Source organism: Notechis scutatus, chromosome Z (assembly GCF_049901735.1).
Source record: "Notechis scutatus isolate UNSWTSFEM ecotype Mainland chromosome Z, rNotScu1.2, whole genome shotgun sequence".
NCBI classification, from domain to species: domain Eukaryota; kingdom Metazoa; phylum Chordata; class Lepidosauria; order Squamata; family Elapidae; genus Notechis; species Notechis scutatus.
The window spans coordinates 49428947-49450827 of NC_142025.1; the positions used below are offsets into that span (position 1 = coordinate 49428947).

General features: G+C 36.7%; 1 protein-coding gene across 2 annotated transcripts in view; it reads left to right on the forward strand.

Annotated features, from left to right (window-relative positions):
- Nucleotides 1-21881, forward strand: part of ITGA8 (integrin subunit alpha 8) — a 169893-nt gene that overhangs the window by 141748 nt on the left and 6264 nt on the right. For both annotated transcript variants that reach the window (XM_026681384.2, XM_087946773.1), the window contains 2 exons: nucleotides 1277-1378; nucleotides 15553-15675. In XM_026681384.2, coding sequence (XP_026537169.1) covers nucleotides 1277-1378; nucleotides 15553-15675 — 225 coding nt within the window. The remainder of the gene's footprint in view (nucleotides 1-1276; nucleotides 1379-15552; nucleotides 15676-21881) is intronic.

Consider the following 21881-nt stretch of genomic DNA (forward strand, 5'->3'; position numbering starts at 1 on the left):
TAATTTCTGTTTGGAGAGCACAGATTAGAGACTCTAGATAGGTAATCTGTCCATGTAGTCTAGTAATTTGTTTACAAAGAGGACAGTATCCAAATTTGAAAAGAGTAGTGTGAAAGACCGCTGCAAAACAAGTATTACACTGAACTAAGCCGGTCATTTTAACAGAATTAACAGAATTCACATTAACAGAAGCAGAGTCTAAATCATTGCTCCACTTATTCTGCCCTGGTTAGATCCTCTTAGTGTCGTTCTATATATCCAGTTTTGTGTACCACCATTTAAAATGGACAACAGCGCAATAGGTCAGAGGAAGGCAATCAGAGGATGAGGGACTTATGGTAAAAATATGTGCTGTTCAGCTTTCCACATATTAGAGAAGAAAGGGTTCTCAAATAAACTTTTTATCTATACTAATTGATGGGAGAATACAAAGCCACACATGAAGAATATGGAAAGGGCCACGATGTAAAAACTCAAGGTTCATGTTCTCTGCTCCATTGTTTTGAGGTCTAGAATGCTGTAATGTAGGGAACACCTCAGATAAATGTTTAAGACATTTGAATTATTTCTTTAACGTGAGAATTTTCTTCATAAGGATATATCAAGAACTCTTCCCGATTAAGCTAATAGTCTGTTTCAAGAATGAGAAAACAAATATGTTTTATATAATTTGGCCTCAAAATTATTAACTGTATCCATCCTGGCCATTGGGAAGATATTGTCCAAAACATTTGATAAGCAATAGCCCCATACTAGTCCAGCATTTTGTTCACATAGGATCTAAGCAAAGAAGCTCACTGGCTTCAAATTGAGACAACAGTGGGGGTTTTTTAACTGTCCTTTAGGAACTGATAATTAAACTATCCATAATTAAACTTTGAGCCTCAAAGGTTTCAAAGGCTCTTTTTTAACCAATAATAGCCGTAAATATACTTACTTTTTTCTAAACTATCTAAATTTGTGTATCTCTTATGAGGATGGAGTGAATTCTTTAATTGAATACATGCTAAATAACAAACATCTTATCAATCCTGATTCTTTCTATAACTGGTAACTTTTAATTCTATTATTGTGAAAGAGAGAGAAAAACATCTATCTACTTTTTCTATTATCTTTATAGATTTATATATTTTTATCTTGCTTTCTCTCTGCTTTCTTGTTCATCTCTTTTCTAAGTCCCCAAGTCCCTGTTTGCCATTATAGGAGGGATTATGAATCAATTTTTTTATTAGCCTAAAAAAACTAATCAAAACTTTTTCTGTGTCATATTTTGCAGAGGAAAAATTACCGCTATGCTCTTTCCATCAGTGTGTCATTTGAAGTAAAGAAGATGCCATATAAAGTTCAGCCAGCAAAACTTCCTGAAGGAAGCATAGCTGTGAGTAGCACTGAAAATAAATATAGAACATTAATGTCCGTTGTTTGGATAATTTTGATTACTGTAAAAGAATATATTTATAGACAGGAGTTCCAAGATAAGAGTTTCCTGTGTTTTCTATGCAGATCCATTCTTTGAAAGTTTTTTAAAAGATAGTCATCTGAGTTTTCAAATAATCCTTATGTTGGTTAGGTTTCTATTTTAAGAGTTCTTAGTGGTATATAATGGCTGAATATTTAATCCCAATATATCAGGCATAGATATGCTTCTGGTACATTACATTTTTGGAAAGGGCAACAGTCATAGGAATGAGATAGTAATGCTACATCATGAACAAGACCGTGTTACACATATGCTGCAATACTGCTGCAATATGCTGCTGTTTGTTTGTTTAGAAATTCACATTTATAAAATCACCTAATTTCTCAACAACATAGTGGTTGAGGATATATCGTTGAGTATTATCAACTGAAGGTAGCTGACACAATGGCATCAGATGACCTGACCCAGAAGATTCATGTAGATATTAAATAGGAGGGGTATAGTGCCAAGCCCTAAGGCATTTTACGTGCTAGAGACTTTGGACTCTTCCCATTAACTTTGATTGAATTCACATGTAGAAAGGAAGGGAAGATTACAAGGATTTTTAAGCAAGAATCATCATATCCCTATACTCACATAGTCGGTTATTAATCATATCATGAGAGATCAAGGAGAATAATGACAGTAGCATCACCCTAATCCTTGTAACTCTGAATATCAGAGAAATGTAATTAATGTCATCTCCACTATTCTTAATAGTAATCTGTTTGTTTTGAGGAGAACTATGGGAAAAGATTGAAGTTTTTCTTAGTACATATCTATGATATCTAAGATAGATCCCACCTTAGCCTAGTAATTAACTTGTGGTCTTGAGGTAGCTGTCATGACTTCCTGTTTTGAGGCTTTGTGGTTCCCAAATAACTTGTCATGTATCTGGGGTGTCATAAAAAAAGGAGGAACCATTTTGTTCATCCTCAATATCCACGGTTCAGAAAGATACTTCTGTACATTATAGTTCTACCTACTTATTCAAAAGGAGAAGCTATTAGAAACATTGAGCAAAACAAATATCTTTTGGTAACTAAAATTAAGAGAAAGGAAGAATCCAAATCCACAACTAAAGTCCAAAGCCACTCTATGGTATGCATTATTCTCTAAGCATTTTGTATCTTTTTGTGTATCATGACATTTAGAGAAATCCATAAGTTGAGTCTATGTCCCAATCTGTATATTAGCCCAGGAACTGAGTATCTGTTAAATTTATATAAAATGCTGATTGAACAAATCCTGGAATAGTGTCACTGCTCTGTTAGAGTAAATGTAAGCATTATTTCAAACAGCCATAATTTCTAATTGAGTGGGAAGATGGCACACATCAAACCACAAATATATATATATATGTAAATTCAGAAATAGGATTTCTATATATTTAGGTTATACATTTATATTGATTTCTATATATTTTGATTCATATATATATGAATTGGATATATAGTTCGGAGAACTGGCAAATACCATTTCTGATTGGAGATTTTACAGTATCCTTTCCCTGCCACACCTACCAAGCTATGCCCACAGAACCAGTAGTAAAAAAATTTGAATCCCACCACTGGATAGCAATGATTCAGCCAAGAAGGTTTTTTTTTTTTACATTAGTTCATAGTTGGGTTTTGATACTACTTGAAGAAGGACGATTTGTTTTTAAGCTGGAAAACTGAATGTTTTGATCTTTATACCCCTTTCTCATCCAAGGAATTCAAAAATACTCCAGTGGAAGATAAATTCTGGTGCTTAGGTGTCTATGTGTTTGCTCCATATGCATTCTATAACCAAAACATATGTTCTTTAAAATGGCTGATAAGTATTGTCTCCATCTGCATTGGTGTGCTGTCCTGCAGATGTTAGCCTGCTGTCGGAATTTCTGAAGATATGCAGAATGATCAGATATGTGATTTTAAGGAATACTTGAGAATGAGGGATTTTTTTCCAAACAGATGTTTTATTGCTAGATGCCCAAAACAGACTATAAACTCTTGCAAAAAGTTAGTGCTTTTATGTCTCCTCAGAACTGGCTGTGTTTTATGTAGATTTGCCAATTCTACAGCTTGATGTGTTGTAGTCAGAAATTCTTTCCAATTCTCTACTGACTATGTTTTTATACTGTCCTCCAGAAATCAATCAATAGAATATTAATTGTAGTTCCAGGAAAGAAATTTGAAATATTAAGTTTCTTTACATGAGTCAAAGTAATGGTTTAAAATGTTGAGAAATATATAAGCAATCTTTAATCTTATTATAATTCAGAACAGTCCTCATACAGATATGATTTTCTTTTTCTTACTTATAAAAGGTGTGTACAACAAACTTTAGAGATTGTTCCTAAACAATTACCTTCCAGAAATACATAAGCATTATTTATAGTTGTGTCCACCAAAAATTAGTCAATTCAACCCTCAGCAAAAACTTCACTGTTGCTCTTCATATTATATGATGATTGTATCAACAACTAAGCATTCCTGATCCTGTTTGGAGTTACAGTATTTGTAATGTATAGAAATAATAAACCAATTGTTATGTGGATAAAATAGTCTTGAAATTTTTAGGGAAATTGGGTGAGGAGAAAGGAACAAAATGTTTGCTTTCACGTCATAATGTAAATTCTGCCCATTATTATCCTATCTGTGCCGGTGATATCACAAGTATATAAAAAAGAACACATGCATTTTCCCATTATTGTAACTATGGATATTTATAATAGGAACTGAAGTGTCTCACTTAGAAAACACTCTTGTTTATTGATTAAAATGTGTTTTCCAATCTTCCTTAAACTCAACTTTTTCCAACTTTTAGTTATGTGGATGATATAATTTTCAGAATTACCATTGACTATAGGCAGCAGTGAGCCATAATCTCAACATAATATACAAGAAATCTTATTGGGTTTACAGTGCTTTCAAAGAAGCAAAAATATTATTTCATGTGATTAATTTTCTTATAACTTATTTTAACTTTTTCTATGTTTACCTTGTATATATGAATGCACATAAGTAAGAACTTTCTTAAATCAAACTAAGGAGTCAACATCCAGCATTCCTTTTCCAACAAATGGATACTAGATGCTTTCCAGGAAGCCCATAAGTAAAATAGCTCACCTTTATTGTTAGTGCCCAGTACTAATCATCAGAGACATATTGTTCTTAGATTTTAACCCTCCTTTTAAATAATTTTCACGGTTGTCATGTTTATCTGGATAGTACTTGGTATCTGAAGCAGCAATATATTTAATGCAGTGTTTTACTGTAGTGTTCCTGTTGGCACCAAAACCTTTCCCAAATAAAAGAGGCTGTCTATAGGACCATGTGCAATTATATGGCTATCATCATGTCACTTTTGGGTCTACCTGTTATCAGATAAATGTACAATATGCTTTCTCATTTGTATTTCTATTGTAATTTTTCTTTTGTAACATCTTAAAAATTTAGTTTCTTTTACAAATTTCCTCATTTCTGATTCAGCCTTTCTCCACTTAAATACCATGAAAATGAGTTAGATCATGCACAGGAAAGGGTGTATATGATATATATGCCATTTTTGAGGCTTGTAAATATATGAACGTAAGAAATATTTAGATAGAGAACATTGTAAGAAAAGATAGAGCCTAGCTCACTCTCATTTTTTCCCCCCAACATGTTGTATGGCAATGTTTTCTATTAATTAGTTGTGTGCTTTATTTAAAGAATGAGATATGTGTCATGAAGAAAAGTAGCCATTCTCTGGCTAAAACCAAAACTATAATGTCAACAATCTTCCTCTTTTTAAAGAAATTTTGATGTATAAAAATTGTTAATTTTAATCAATATTATTTGTCCTGGAAAACAAAGATCATGGTTTGACATTTAATCCCTGCTAAGGATTGTGGAGGATTTAAAACAGAGACATATGCACACAGATAGAGCTTTCTATAGATTAAGCCTATATCCCATGAATGTTTAGTTGAAAAAATGAAAGAGGTTTAAATATGCACTGGAGAGGTTTCACAAGAGCCCCTTATTATTTCGGGGGGGTGGGGGGGAGTTTGATAAAACTTAATCTTGAAACCAAGGTGAAAGAGTGTGGAAAGGAGTGCCAAGGAAGAATCACTGGGAGAAAAAAGGCAGATACTGTAAGCTCTCTATAAAAGTTTCCACATCTGGGCTTCTGGTTTTGAAGTTCCCCAAAGATGGACCACTGACCATGATTGTGCATGGCTTTGGTCCGTGTTTCAGCATTGGAGAGCCCCGATCGATCAGATTTGGGGAAGAAGCTGCCTTGTAGGGGTGGCGGAGGAAGGGGAGACCATCAGCTGGGTAAAGGGGCGTTGCAAATCCCTCCTCAGCTTGGCAATTGCTCCTTCCCGAAGACCCCTGAAGCGGTGGTCTAAAATGGTCACCCTGAAGGGGAAGATTAGGCTGGAATAAGATTGTGCAGGAGAGAGAAAGAAGCAAACAGCAGGAGGAACGGGACGATATAATTAAATGGAAGGTACCCCTCAGGATTAACATTTCAAAGAATTTTTAAGAAAGGAATTAAAGCAGCGAAGAGAAAGAGAGAAAAAAAGGAGTGAATTGCTTTTGACAGTGGTGGGGCTTTGAACCGAGAAAGGTAGAAGCTGGAAGAAGGAATCATCTAATTCAGCGTTTGCCAACTGGTAGGCCGTGGCCCACTGGTGGGCCATGAGAAAATTTTCATGGGCCGCAGAGAAATTCAACCCCAGAGCACCCCCCAAATTCACCCCCACAGCACCCCCCAAAGCAATTAATCCAGGCTGTGCAAAAACACCATGCGCATGGTGTTCCCACATGGCCTGTGGGAACCCTCCTTGCCCACTCACTCCTTACCCAGCAAACTTGCCTGCTAAATTGCTATTTTTTCTTTTTCCGACCATCCGGTGTTCTGCTGTGCCGGGAGATTTAGATTAGCTAGTAAGCAGGAAATGATTGGATTTCTTGCTTCCTAGCTAGTCTTTAGATCTTCGGCTCTGCTTTTAAGCACAGCTGAACCTCCCTTAGGACTGAAGGTTCTCAGGGCAAGCAAATTTGAGAGACTGAGCTAGCTGATGGCAGATAGATCACTGAATGATTATGTGAGCAACTCTATCTGCCTGCCTGCTTTGCCTGATTTTGGATAAAAGTTGCTCTTTTTTAATACAAAAATCAATATTTATATAAATATTTATAATATTTACATACAAGCCATGCCCAGCCAGTCACATGACCACCAAGCCACACCCACAAATTAGGCCACGCCCACAGAACCAGTTAGTGGTCCCTGGGATTTAAAATTATTAGTTTGACAGTCCCTGAGGTCCAAAAGGTTGGCGACCCCTGATTTAATCAATTTAGATAAGTATATTCTGATTCTATATAGGCACTAATAAAGCTGACCTATAGATTGTTAAAGAGAAAATTTAATACCAATTGGATTTGATCTTTTTATTTGGAAAACTGTGGTTTAAAAAGCTCTGAATAATTGGGGAAAAAAAGAAAAGAGGGGGTGAAGATCTGTTATAACAAAGAGGCCATCTAATTTAAATCTAACTTGTTCTTTTAAAAGACTATTTCTTAAAAACTGTAAGGAAAATTGATACAATAAAACAAGAACTTTGAAAAATTGAAACATTGAAACAAAGAAAGAAACAGGAAGATTCTGCCCTTGGATTAATAGTTGATTCTGGCATGGATTTGGCATTGGATTAGCTGAGGACTAAAACTTGAGAGAAAGAAAATAAAAGCTGACACTATTTGAATTAAATTGCTAACTAGAAAGTTGTAAAATGGTGATATCTCTTCTGGAATTAAAAATGGAACTTAGAAGCATGAAAGAAATATTACAAGAGCGAGGTGAATCACTGGGCTTTGCTTTAAAATTTATGGAAAATGCAATTGCAGAATATGAACAACAAAGACAAAAGATAGAAGAGGAGGTGGAGCAAATCATAGAAGGGGCCATCTTTAATTATCAAGAACAAAGAACTCTGGAAAGAAAGAGGAAAAGAGTTGGAAATAAATATAGGACATTTAAGAAGTTAAAGCGGAATATCTGGAAAATTTAAAAAGGGAAAAAGAATCAGAGAAATTGAAGGGTGGAAGGAAGCTATAAATAGAGAGGGGATAAAAACTGGAGTGAAAGAACAAAGGGGAAAATACAAGGGGAAAGAAGGGATAAGAAACAGGACTTGGGAACAAAGAAACATGGGAATTATAAAAAATGGGGGAAATTGTTTAATTAGACACAGAGATAATGGTTGATTAATATTTAGAGAGGGGATTCTGCAAGGTGCTAGGGGTAACATAAACAAATTTATAGTTATGAAATAGGGACATATAGATTGATAAGATGGAAAACAGAATTGTTATTTCTTGATAATGGAATCTAATGCTCTTTTCCTTTATGTATAGAGATAATTGTAACAAATAATGGAATATGTTTATTAAATACTGTATATTGAAATATTTCTAGGAATGCAGACTTTTTTGTTTAAATATGAATGGAATAATTAATGGAATACGTGTAGTAAATATATTAAAATAAATGAAACGATATAAGAGGAGAGCTGAAATGGAATTAACAGCAGGGTTTAGGATTAAATGAGTAGATTAATATGTCCTTTTTTGAAATTTTAAATAACTTATGAAATTAAAAAAACCATGCAGAATCTGATTTATATATGCTATGTAGTTTTAAAGGATTAATTTTAATGTTTTAGGTAATAAAATGTTAAACGTTTAATGGGATTTAAAAGGGGAGATAATTAATGAATATGTTACTTAGAGGTGGCGCACTTAAACTGTCCCCCTCTTAGGGGAAAAACCAATTTATAGAAGGAGTGTTTTTAATTAGAATTTAAGATTAAATATACAAATGTGACAGTTAAAAGTACTAAAATATAATAATTATGAAGCTAACATAAGTGAATTAAATAATGAGAAAAGCATTTGGAATAATATAATAAAATAGAAAATGTATAAAAGCATTGTTAAGATAAGAAATTGAATACAAACATTGAATATGTAACTATGGTCATATTTGTATGTATATGTGAAACCTGTAATCATGCTGTTCACTAAAAGGAGATGTTAAAATGTGAAAACTGAATAAAACTTGTTTTAAAAAAAGTTTCCATATCTGTATCACCAGCCCTGTAAAATAAAAGGATGAAAATAAAATATTTGGTGAGCCTTTCATCCTTAGATTTCTGATATTTTTAATTCAACAGAAATGTTTTTAGAAAAATATAAAACACTTATGAATTTTGCTCTTTTTTTAATAAAATAGCATTAAATATAAATCCACATGGAAAAATGCAGAAACTATCCAAATTGCAGAACATCTGTATACGTTGTAAATAATAGCTTAATATCTAGTATATTTTATTACTCTGTTTATAGGTTTGCACACATAGAGAGATATAATGTGGTATATTGGAATAACAACATCTTACTAAAATATGGATCAAAAATTGTTCCTTTGAATGTTTAATTTAAATATATATATATATGAAATTTGTGGTTCGAAGTGCTTTAAAATGTTGTTACTAACACTAAACCTCCCTCCTCTCCCAGATTAACTAACTTTCTGATCACCCTGCAAGGTTAAAATAAATAAGTTTTAAATGCTTTCTGAAAACAGCTTTGGGGTTAACTTAATTTGGGTAATGTGATATTTGAGAGGACAAATGCTGTGATAAAAAAGGCATATTTCCTGCATCCCACAACATGATTCTCTCTCATTAATGAGACTCAATGTCCCTCCTGTGGCTCAAGATTCAACAAGTAGAAACAATGGAGAAAGATAGTTTCTCCAGTAATCTGAACCCATGTCATGAAGGGTTTTCTAGGTAAGAATTAGAGAAATCCAAGTCCAGTGCAACTCATGAAGCAAGGGTGTAACACACACTATTTTACATTCTATAATATCACTTTCTTATATGATTTGGGATGAAAATATCATTGTTCATACTACTAATAATCAAATGTGGCTGACAGTTTTCAGGGCTGAAAATCAAGATCTGTGTAGTATACCTGGATACTAAAACTTGCCAAGATTTCAGAGGTGTTAACATACTTGCTTCCTAAATGGGCCCAAAGAGAAGAATATTCACAAAAGTCTCATTCAAAAATAAAGGTTAAAATAAAAGATTATACAGTTAAAGTTCTGATAACTGAACTTGCCATTATGATAAGGCCAACTCTGTTTGACCAAACATTCGCCTTCCAGTAAAAAGAACAATTCCTGGAGGGTTTTTTTCTTACCAAATTACCAACAGAAGGAGGCATCATTCCTTCATGACTTATATGACTCTCCTGGGTTAGGAAAGTCCTAGAATTATCCCACAAGAACCTCCGATACAGCAAAGGGCTGCAAGTAGCATCAGGAGCCATGCTTCAAAGCAGCCTGTGTGCCAAAAGCTGGAGTGCAGGGCAGCAATCGGTTTGTTGCTGAAGAAGCAGCCATTTTGGAATTTATTTTTTAAATATATAGTAAAATTGTGCCTTTCATTTCTTAATCATTTTTAAGGACCATTAGTCTTTATTAAGTTAAAAAAAGCTCTCTTTAGGCACAGCCTATTATTCCTTTTTGACAATCTGCACCATTTGGGGGATTTCTTCATTGTTAAACAACGAAGAAGGCTGCTGAAGGCAAGCTAAAATAAGGAAGTGTGGAAATTTTATCAAAAAAATTATATAATTAGTATAAAATTTTTATAAAATGATTATTATTTTATTTTATATTATTTTATTTTGTTTTTGGTCTGCTTTGCTCTGGGTGGCTAAAACATTTATATTTTTATGATTCCTGATTGGCCAGAAATTTTTATTTTAAAAAAAGAACTACTCTTTGACTAAAGAGGGAGTTAAGAAAATTTAGGAGTAAATTATTAGAGATGTACTTGAAAAATCTTTAAATAAAACCCATCAATTCATAAATCAGCTATGCTCCAAGGATGTTAAAAAAAATAAACTTCTCAAACTACTTCAGAGATGCAAATATGTGAAGACAGTTACGAAACCACCAAAGCAATTTCATAAATAGCTAACAGCGCAGAGGAGTCAATTGCAATTTTGGAATATAAATCTGAGGCCAATTTTTATTATGATGGTTTAAATATAATTAAATAACATCCCAACACAATTGAAGAAGAGCTTCAAGAAAATCTGCAACTTTTAAGAGGACAAGTTTGGGACTTTTTCCTCATGGAGAGAAAAAGTTTGAGAAATCCTTGAGAAAAAGAAAAGCTTATAACTGGTTGACAAACATTCCATAGAAAAAAAAGATTTTTTCCCCCCATAAAGACAAGTTGGAAGGAGTGACTTAAATTTAATGAGTCAATTGGAATTAGGATTGATTTTTATTAGTCTGATATTTGTAACTGAAATAAAGTCTTAATCTAAAGTTTGAAAATGTATTTTCTTTTATATACAATGCTTAAGTAATTCTTAAAGTTTGTAAAATATAATTGAAAGTGTATTTGAAAAGTATCTATGTTAAGAGACTTGGAGGCAGTGATCTAAATTTAATGAGTTAATTATAGTTAGTTGGAATTTTATTATTCTGAAAGTGAACTTTAAAGTATGTATGTTAAGAGGAAGCTAAAAAAGATATATTAGAATGTTTTAGAAATGTTTTTAAAGAAAAATTTAGTGTTTTAAAATAAAAAGGTATTTTCTCTTTAAGGTTAGAGAATCTGAAAGAATACTATGACTTTTATTACTATAAATAATAATAGTTTATAAAGATTATAAGTGCAAATAGAAATACAGATTATATCCACAGTAAGAAAGATAAAGCAGAAATTGTTAAATTGATTGTTTTATTCAAAGAGGAGAATATATTCAATTGTGTTTTTTTATTTAGAGATCACATCTGGATTTTGTGCTTGTGATGAAAAAAAATGAAACTGACTTTGGTTTTGCAAATTAGATAAATTTGCTGTTATAGAAATGGCTGGTTATATACTTACTAATGTGTAAAAGTAAAAAATTGAAGCTGTAATTTTGTTATCCTATACTGCACTACAAAGAGTCGGAAGTCAACACTTTTTTCTTTCTTCCCTTGTACCTCACATTTTCTTTCTCTCTCCCTTTCCCCTTCCCTTAATTTCCTATTTTTATTTGTATTTTATACACTGATAAAACAATAACAGTCATGAGATAAAAGTTTGACCAAAAGTTCAAGGAGTTTTAACCTGCCATAAAGATACTCTCATTAACTTATCTATCTCTATAAAGTATTTACAGTGACAGGAATTAACGTTGGAATCCCTCTTAAAATGTACATTACATCTTTATGTAATGTTTATTTTGATAACATTAATTTTAGTGGGAGGTTAAACCAATTAGTTATATCTACAAGAATAGACATATTTAATTCAACACTATTATATATTTTGAGGTAGATGTCACCCAAGTATTATAGTGAGTTTTTACAAATTATAAATTCTAACTTCTTATGGCATTCTATAGATAAGAGTAACAAAATAGATTTCTTCAAAGCAATAGGATAGCCAGCATATAAACCATTTTATTTATTACTTCACTAAGCATTGGTAATGATATTGTACAAATATTAAGGGGATCCATAACATCATCAGTGTTGAGAGCAACACATCTTTAATATTTTGAGACTGAATAATGAAAGAAACCATTGATTCAAGAATCAATTTTCATTAAGAAATAAGGGACATCTTTATTAGTTGCCATAATAAACAGTTGAAATTCAATGAACAAAAGATGGTAGAACCCCATTCCTTGACATTTAATACAGTCTGAGCTACAGCAAAGGTCTTTGCAGGATTAGTCTCAATCTAATTTTTTTATAATTGGTGCGCGGGAATGAAGAGGCGGAGGTGAGAGTGAAGGCTAACAAAGTTTATTGTAAATTGTAAAACAGCCGCAGCTTGCCATCAGTTAACAAGACAGCCGGCTGATAGAGAACAGCTGATTCTGTTTGACAGCTCCTTTTATACTCAGCTGTCAAATGGAATCAGCCAATCAGGGAAGGCTGTGGCTTCCGCTCAAAGAGCAGACCGGAGTGAAGACTTCTGCAGGATGCATAAATTCATAAAAAATAGGCAGGCATTCTGACAATAGCCATCTGATGATTACTATTCTCTATATTGGCACAGATAAAATGGAATCATTGTTATAATTGACTGTCTAAATTGCAGATTTCCAGACCTTCATACAGGTAGTTTTCAAGTTACAAATGTAATGGAGCCAGCCCATTCCATTCGTAACCTAAGGATTTGTGGGAATGAATGTCATACCTTGAACATGATTACTCCTTTCGCCCATGCATTTGCTAATCAAATGTGTGGCTTGTTAAGTGCACATGAGGTATTTCAGGGTGGGAAAGGCCACGGGGGAGACTAATGATATAACAGGCCATCTGCCTAAAACCACAGAAGGCCTCCTCGACCCACTTGAATACCTCATGCTCCCTACCAATGCTTTCCCCCCACCCAAGCTGCTGCGTCGAGTCATTTACCATGCAAAGATCTAGCAAGCTGTCTTTTTTCCATCCTCTCAGCCACGGTCGCTCCTCTGATGCTCCATTTAGGCCTCCACAGGCAGTTTGCCGACCCAAACTGAGGCATGGAGGGGGCAGGCCCTCCCGTCCAACACTCCCGTTTAGGCCTACGCAGTGCCAGGTGAGGCCTGTGCATGCCCAAATGGAGCATCAGAGGGGCACCCACTCTTCACATCTCCATTTTGGCCAGCAAATTGCGAGACAAAAGTTGCAAAGCCTCTGTGATTGTTCATAAGGGCGAATAACTTCCATGGTTCTGCAAGATTCATAGTTTCAGGACTAGTCCATAAACACTAGGGGGTGCTGATCATGTAACTTTGAATGTTTGCTAAGGGAATGTTCATAACCCAGGGATTACCTATATTCTAAAGCAGAAGTTGCCAATCTTTTGGACTTCAGGGACCATCAAACTCATAATTTTAAATCCCAGGGATCACTAATATGAATTTTGATTGACAGTGGCTTGCTGATGTTTGTGGGAGAGAGGGAGGGAGGGGGGGAGGGATCTGACCTAACCTGTCTCTCTCTCTCTCTCTCTCTCTCTCTCTCTCACACACACACACACACACACACACAAAACACACAGAGGCAGGGGTGTGATTCAAATTTCTTAACAACTGGTTCTGTGGGCATGGCCTAATTTGTGGGTGTGTCTTTGTGGGCATGGCTTGTATGTAAATATAAATATTTATATAAATATTGAATTTTTTATTAAAAAAGAGCAACTTTTACCCAAAATCAGGCAAAGCAGGCAGGCAGTTGCTCACAGAATCACAGATTCATTCAGAGATCTATCTTTCTGTCATTGGCTAGCTGAGTCTGTCACATAAAATTTGCTAGCAAGCAAACTCACAAAATTAACTCACAATACAACATGTATGTAAATATTGAATTTTTTATTAAAAAAGAGCAACTTTTACCCAAAATCAGGCAAAGCAGGCAGGTAGTTGCTCACAGAATCACAGGTTCACTTAGAGATCTGTGTTTCTGCCGTTGGCTAGCTGAGTCTGCATTGCTTCAGTCCTAAGGGAGGTTCTAAAGATTAGCTAGAAAGCAAGAAATCCAACTATTTCCTGCTTTCTAGCTAATCTAAATCTCCTGGCACAGCAGAACAAATGATGGTCAGAAAAAGGAAAAATAGCAAATTAGCAGGCAAGTTTGCCAGGTAAGGAGTGAGTGAGTGGGGAGGATTCCCGTGGGCCATGTGGGTGGTGCAGCCTTGTGTTCCTGTGAAGCCTGGATTAATTGCTTTGGGGGTGCCTCTGGGGGTGATATTTCTCTGCGGACCACCAAAAATTTTCTCGTGGACCACCAGTGGCCCACTGGTTGGCGGCCACTGTTCTAGAGTACATTATAGATTAATAATTTAGCCATGGATAACTCATCTCTGTAAATAAAGTTTAACATTCAAATGTTTACAATACTTGCCTCCATGGAGGTTTTCAGCATTAACATTCAACTTAAATTGGAAAAAATGAAGGGATCAAGAAAAATATATTTCTTCTTTTGTAATCTTCTTCTGATTGTAAGCATTTCAAAAATTGTATTGGGCACATTGATTTAGGTCAGCATTTGTGGTCATGATTAACTCAAAATACAATAAAGTAATGCTAAAGGATTCATTTTTTTATATTTGAGGGTTTCAGAACAGAACATTGCTTGTCATTCTATAAAACTGATGGCTTTTTCATATGACATAAAAAGATATTGCACCTGAGGCCTTATTTTAATTTAATTTAATTTAATTTATTTTATTTTCCTGTAAAGAAAAAATGGGAAAAAATTCTTATGGGGTTTATTTAGGTGTTTTTACTCAAACTTTAAAAGCACATGGGGCTGTATGAGACCATACTACTAACTTATAACTTTGGCTTTTACGTTTGCAATTGTCTAAAAGAATACAGATATATTGCATTTGATCATGTTATGAATTCTGACTAATTCATATGTAGATTTCCAATTACTTAGGTCATGGTTGTCCCAAAGATACTTTTTTTAAAAAAAGAAACTGGACTTTTCTTTGTTTTTCTTTGAAGACAATTTGCTTCTCATCCATGAAGCTTCTTAAATTCTGATTGTCATCTGGTTGTGCAATTCCTGCAAGGAATATAAATCCACTTTCCACTATTCAAGTTAGAACTGAGGAATTTCTTGGATGAGAAGCAAAACATCTTCAAGGAAAAGTTTGTTTTCAAATACATTATTAAAGGCTAGTTACCTTTTAAAAAAAAAGCACCTTTGGGTCTGACTAGTAAACTTAATTGTTCTAGGTACCTGAAACTTTCCTGTGTGCCAATTCAGTTGACATATTGTGTTTAGGTAAAAGCTTGTAACAGTCATTCATAAGCATACAAGGATTAGGGGAAAGGGGGCACCCTGGCCACTAGACAAAATGAAGCATGCTTCTTAGAGAAGGACCAATGAGGATTTTCTTCCTTCCTAGCCGGCTACTTCAGAAATGCTACTCTGCTGTCTTTGACATATTAGGCAATTAACATTAATTAATATAGAGTGTTTTTTCTTCTTCATTTATCTTTATTAATTTCTTTCATATTTAATTTCAGATAAAAACATCTATTATTTGGGCTACTCCAAACGTTTCCTTTATAATCCCATTGTGGGTTATAATATTGGCAATACTTCTTGGACTACTGGTTCTGGCTATGTTGACCTTAGCTTTGTGGAAGGTATGTTATATATTGAAACTACTGGAGAGGATGTTAACAGAACAAAATTGGGAGTTAGAGGGAGGAGAGAAAAGAATTCGGTCTTCTTATCAAAACAGTCATAGATATATGAGAAGGGTTAGGGTTAGGGTTGTGTTACTAGTCTTTTTTTTTTTAAGTTTGTTTTCAAATACATTATTAAAGGCTAGTTATAAGTGAGATTGTAAAATCAGCTGTGATTCTTAAGACCTTTATATTTTGTCCAGCAACTCTTTCTGCAAAATGTAACACAGAAGCATCACTAGTATTGTTAAGAGTTTATCTTTTGCAACATGCTGTAGTATTTCAGGAAAACAAATATTGTTTTGTAAAATTGCATGTGATCATATTAAAATTGGTAGTCTGTTTAATTTTTTACCATATCATTAAAGACTTTCAGTCAATAAGTCATTGATAGTTTCCATTTCAGAGTATCAGAAACAATCATTTTTGAATTACCTAAAACCAGAAAACTTTGTACATCTGAGACATAATTTATCTTGGAGAGCGATATTCTGTGAAATAATGATTGTCAACTATTTTAAACAGATCCCATATGTTCTTAAATATAACTTTTCCCTAAAGCTTTCCTCCCCAGTATTCATACATTGATAGTCATATCCATAATATAGAACAGTGGTCCCCACCTTTTCTGGCTCCACAGACCAGTATCAGCAGCGGTGGGAAGGGGATAGTTTCGTGCACACAACCTAATCCCATTCATGCACAAATGAAGCTTCACATACTCGTCCATTGCTTGCGCAGCCTGATTCCTGATGATCTGCAGCCCAATACCGGCCCATGAACTGAGGGTTGGAGACTCTGATATAGTAGATCAAAACATATACAATTAGATACTGTGTGCTCAAATTAAAAATAATTAAAAATAATTTTGAGTTTTTAAATAATTTTATCCTAAATTTTTATAAGAATGTTCTTAATTGGTCCCAATGATAGCTAATTATTTTATCTCTGTGTTTTTTGAATTCTAGAATTTTGGTGATCCCTTTATATTGGATGAAGTGGAGTCGAGGCACATATATAATAAAATCAATAGGGTACCTTAGAATAGTAAATGTGATATGTAATGAGATAACTGCCTTCAGAGTGTCAACCATCTGAATTAAATTGCCCCTTTATGAAATAAAAAATATCTTTTATGTGTAGAGATGATCATAACTATTCATAATTTGTTCCAACATAATTTATTTACTTATGTATTCAGTATATATAAAACCACCTCTCTCATATATTCAACCTATATACAATAAGGTAAAGATAAAGGTTCCCCTCACATATATGTGCTAATTGTTTCTGGCTCTAGGGAGCAGTGCTCATCTCCATTACAAAGCCAAAGAGCCAGCGCCTCATGTGGTCATGTGGCCGGCATGACTAAATGCCGAAGGCGCATGGAACATTGTTACCTTCCCACCAAAGTGGTCCCTATTTTTCCACTTGCATTTTTACATGCTTTCAAACTGCTAGGTTGGCAGAAGCTGGGACATGTAATGGGAGCTCACTCCGTTACGTGGTGCTAGGGATTTGAACTGCCGAACTGCCGACCTTTCTGATTGACAAGCTCAGCGTCTTAGCCACTGAGCCACCATCCCCTGTGTACAATACATATATGTTATGTCCCACCTTCTAAAATAAACAGTTAAGGCTGAAAGCAGCAGTCCTTGTAAAGAAAGACAGCAAACAGGAAAATGTTATGTCCCACCTTTTAAAGTAAACAGATAAGGCTGAAAGCAACAGTCCTTGTAAAGAAAGGCAGCAAACAGGAATTTTCACAGATAGCTCCAATAAGTAAAAGTTCCAACCGAACTAAATCCAAGACTCAACAAGATTCTTCAGATCAAAATCCTTCACAAAATAATTCCAATAAGTAGAAGTTCCAACGAATTAAATCCAAATCCCAACAAGATATTTCAGATCAAAATCCTCCAAACTGTGCTCTTCAGTTCTCCTTGTAAATAGACACTTTGTTCGGACAAAGTGCAAAGTCATATCTCTCCCTTTATAGAGTAACTAATTAGTCTAATTGCTGGTCTGCTCTCCTACTGTATCCTCGTTGGTTCCTCCTTGTCAGGAGACGCCTTGTCCTGACATCTACCCAGCAATCATCCAAATTATCATCTTCTTCACCTGAAGATATCATTGGTTCCTCATTATCACCCGCTCCCGGCTGACCACCTAATTGAAGGGTGGAGGAGTTTGAAGGTTCAAGCCGATCTTGCAAATCAAATGCATTCATCTCCTCCTCATCGTTAGAACGTGCTGATTCATATAAGTCCTCCTCGCTGGAGCTGTCATTCAAAACCTGTAGCAGATGCCGGAATCACAACACTATCCTCACCGCAGGGCCCTTCCCCCGGTCTGGCGATCCGGATGCGGTTTCAAGGGAAGCGTGCATGAAAGTCTCAAGCAGATCCGAAGCATGAAGTGTAGACGCATCCGTCCAGGAACAAACCTCCGAGTCATCTACCCTCCTCCTGACCAAATACTGGAAGCGACCTTTGAGCCAACGGGAATCAAGGACGCCGACCACCGTATCGTCAACAGCAGGCTCCTCAGAAGGCAATGATAACGGACCCGGTTCAGCAGAATCACGTAATCGACAAACAGAAGAATCAGGAATCAAAAGAGATCGATGAAAGACGGGTGAATATGCATGGATCGTGGCAAAGTGAGGCGGTATGCCACGGGATTAATAACTGCCTCAATCGGGAACGGACCAATAAACCGATGATCAAGTTTTCTAATAGGTCGATCGACCTTCAGATGTTTTGTAGATAGCCACACTTTATCACCCACAACTAACGGAGGTGTATCTCGACGGGACCGATCTGCAAACCGCTTATAATCTTCTTTTGCCTTGTTCAATTGTTGTATCAGTAGACGGCGAACTGCGTGTAGTTCTTCCAAAAACTCGGGTCTCAGGAACCGGGAATCCATCATAGTTAATGGGAAGAAACGCGGATGATAACCCATATTTGCAAAAATGGCGTGACACGGGTGGAGGTATGCTGCGAGTTGTTAAACGCGAATTCTGCTAACGGGAGGTATTTCACCCAATCGCTTTGTCGCAAATTAACAAAACATCTCAAATATTGAGTAAGAATCCCAATCACCTTCTCCGTCCCGCCATCAGTTTCCGGATGGTGCGCTGACGCTAAACATACTTTCACTTGCAAAGCCGCCATTAACTGTTTCCAAAATTCTGCCGTAAACTGGACCCCACGATCAGAAACCACTCTATCAGGCAGTCCATGTAGACGGAAGATATGTTGCAAAAATAACTGAGCCAGAAAAGGGACGATGGTAATTTCCGACAGGGAATGAAATGGGCCATTTTAGTCAACATATCCACTACCACAAGCACTGTTGTGAACCCCGATGAAGACGGTAAATGTGTCAGAAAGTCCATAGAGATCGCTCCCCATGGTCTACTTGGAGTCGGCAAGGGTTGCAAAAGTCCAGGAGGTGCACCGGATGCTGCTTTCGCTTGCCTACATTGAACGCAAGAAGCGACGTAAGAAGACACATCATGACGAACTCGAGGCCACCAAAAAGTCCGAGTGACCAAATGCAAGGTCTTGTGTAATCCAAAATGACCAGCGGCTGGGTTATCATGACATTGTGTCATGATGAGAGCCCTCAACGGTCTGGTAGGCACATATAATAAACCCCGATATCGAAGCAGATCGTCTTCAAAAGACCATGGAGAAGTTGGGCCAATGTCCTCCGTCTCTGCTGCGTCCACGCATCCAAACGTTGCGCCTCTCGTAGTTGGGCCCAGAATCTACGGGTTCCTGCAGTACGGCTAGAGATTCCGGTGGTAACACTGTCCGTAAAGGAAGAGGATCTTCGGCACAAGTATACTCCGGTTTCGAGATAATGCATCCGCCTCCGGTTCTGACCACTTGGAACGTAAGTAACCGAGAAATTAAATCTGGCAAAAATAACGACCAACGAATCTGCCTTTGATTCAATTTCCTAGCCGTGGTCAAATGTTCCAGGTTCCTATGATCTGTCCGAACCTCCACCTTGTGTCGAGCTCCCTCCAAATGATGTCTCCAAGTCTCAAAAGCAACCTTAATAGCTAACAACTCTTTTTCCCAAATGGTATAGTTAGCGCTCAAGCTGTAAGCTTCCTAGAATAATAAGCGCAAGGAAACAAAAGAGCGCCATCCTCCAAAGCTTGTAACAGCACTGTTCGATAGCGACATTAGAAGCATCTGTCTCGACCACAAATGGGCGATCCGGATCAGGATGCTTCAATATGGGTTCAGTTATAAATGCTTTTTCAAAGTGTCAAAAGCCTGTTGTTGTGGAGGCCCCCACACAAATGGAACCTTCTTACAAAGAAGCTGGGTTATGGGATCCATTATCTTCGCAAAACCTGGAATGAAAGTCCGATAATAGTTGGCAAATCCTAAAAGTCGTTGCACATCTTTAACCCGACGAGGAGCTTCCCAACTACACAACGCCTCAACCTTTTTGGGGTCCATAGCAATGCCCACAGGAGAAATAATGTGTCCCAAGAATTCGATAGACGACTGAAAAAAGAAACATTTTTCTAATTTAGCATAAAGTTTATGTTCCCGAAGACGCTGAAGCACTTGACGCACCTGCTGAAGATGTTGCTCTTAGATTTTGAATAAATCAAAATGTCGTCCAAATATATGACAACAAACTTATCCAACATGTCTTGAAAGATATCGTTCATTAAATGTTGAAATACAGCAGGAGCGTTGGTCAAACCAAATGGCATAACGGTGTACTCGAAATGACCATAACGAAAGTGCCAAAAGCCGTCTTCCACTCGCCTCCCTTACGCATCCGAACCAAATTGTAAGCTCCACGTAAGTCAAGTTTCGTGAAAATTGTAGCTTCCCGTAACCGCTCCAACAATTCGGAGATGAGCGGTAAAGGATAGCTATTTCTCACAGTGATAGCATTTAAGCATCTATAGTCACAACAAAGACGAAGTTCTCCCGACTTCTTCTTGACAAAGAGAACGGGTGCTGAAAGAGGGGATGACGAAGGTCTAATAAATCCCCGAGCCAGATTTTTATTCAAAAATTCTCGAAGTGCAACTAGTTCAGGCTCAGACAAAGAATACAACCTCCCCTTTGGTAATGGAGCGTCCGGTATCAAATCCACGGGACAGTCGTAAACACGATGTGGTGGTAATTGATCTGCCTCCTGTTCACTGAAAACATCGGGAAATCCGACAGCTCTGAAGGAATCGAGGCAGCAGAAGCGACAATATGTTGGCCTGCGAGACATGTCTCAGGTGGTCCACACATTGCAGGCTTGGAAAAGAAACAGCGTTCTGCGCCCAAGCCACCAACGGATCGTGTAGACGCAGCCAGGATACTCCGAGCACCAAAGGAAGATGGAGGTTCGAAGTGATATAAAAACTTATCGCCTCCTCGTGATCCCCAATACGCATACGCAGTGGTTGGGTGGCAAGCGAATAGGTCCCGACTTGAGTTCGCGCCATCTACGGTTTCCACCTGCATGGGGGATTCACAGGCACTAAAGGAACTTTGAAATGTTTTACAAAATCATAATCCATAAAGCTAGTCGTAGCCCCTGAATCCACCAGTGCCACGGCAGGGATTCCTCCTTCCGAGATTGCAAGAATATGCGAGTGTCCAAAAGTAAATGTCGAGGAGGGCCAGAATTAACTTCAGCAATTTGAGATGAAAGTGAATACTGTGCCCGACCTAGGGTTTCCCTGAGGTCGGGCCTACCCGCTTCCCGACGGACCAGCAATGGGTTTTGATACAGGTCCACGAGTCCCCTTCCGAGTGCAGGAATTTGCAAAATGTCCCGAACCCCCGCAATAAAGGCACAAACCTTCCTGAAATCTTCTCGATCGCTCCTGAACTGTTAAACGAGGCGGAGTGCGCCTATCTCCATCGGCTCCTCTGCTGGAATTCTGGATTGGAAAACCCTCATAGACGGGGTGCGTGAACGAGGAAACACAGGTGGCTCTGCAACGGTCCGTTTACACCCACGATGTTGTAGGCGAGCTTCAATACGTAAGCATTGAGTAATCAATGTGTCCAAAGTTGAAGCACGCTCTGCATGAATTAGTTCATCCTTGATAATGTCGGACAAACCCTCTTGGAATGCTGCCATGTGAGCTGGTTCATTCCAGGTGGAGTCCATACACA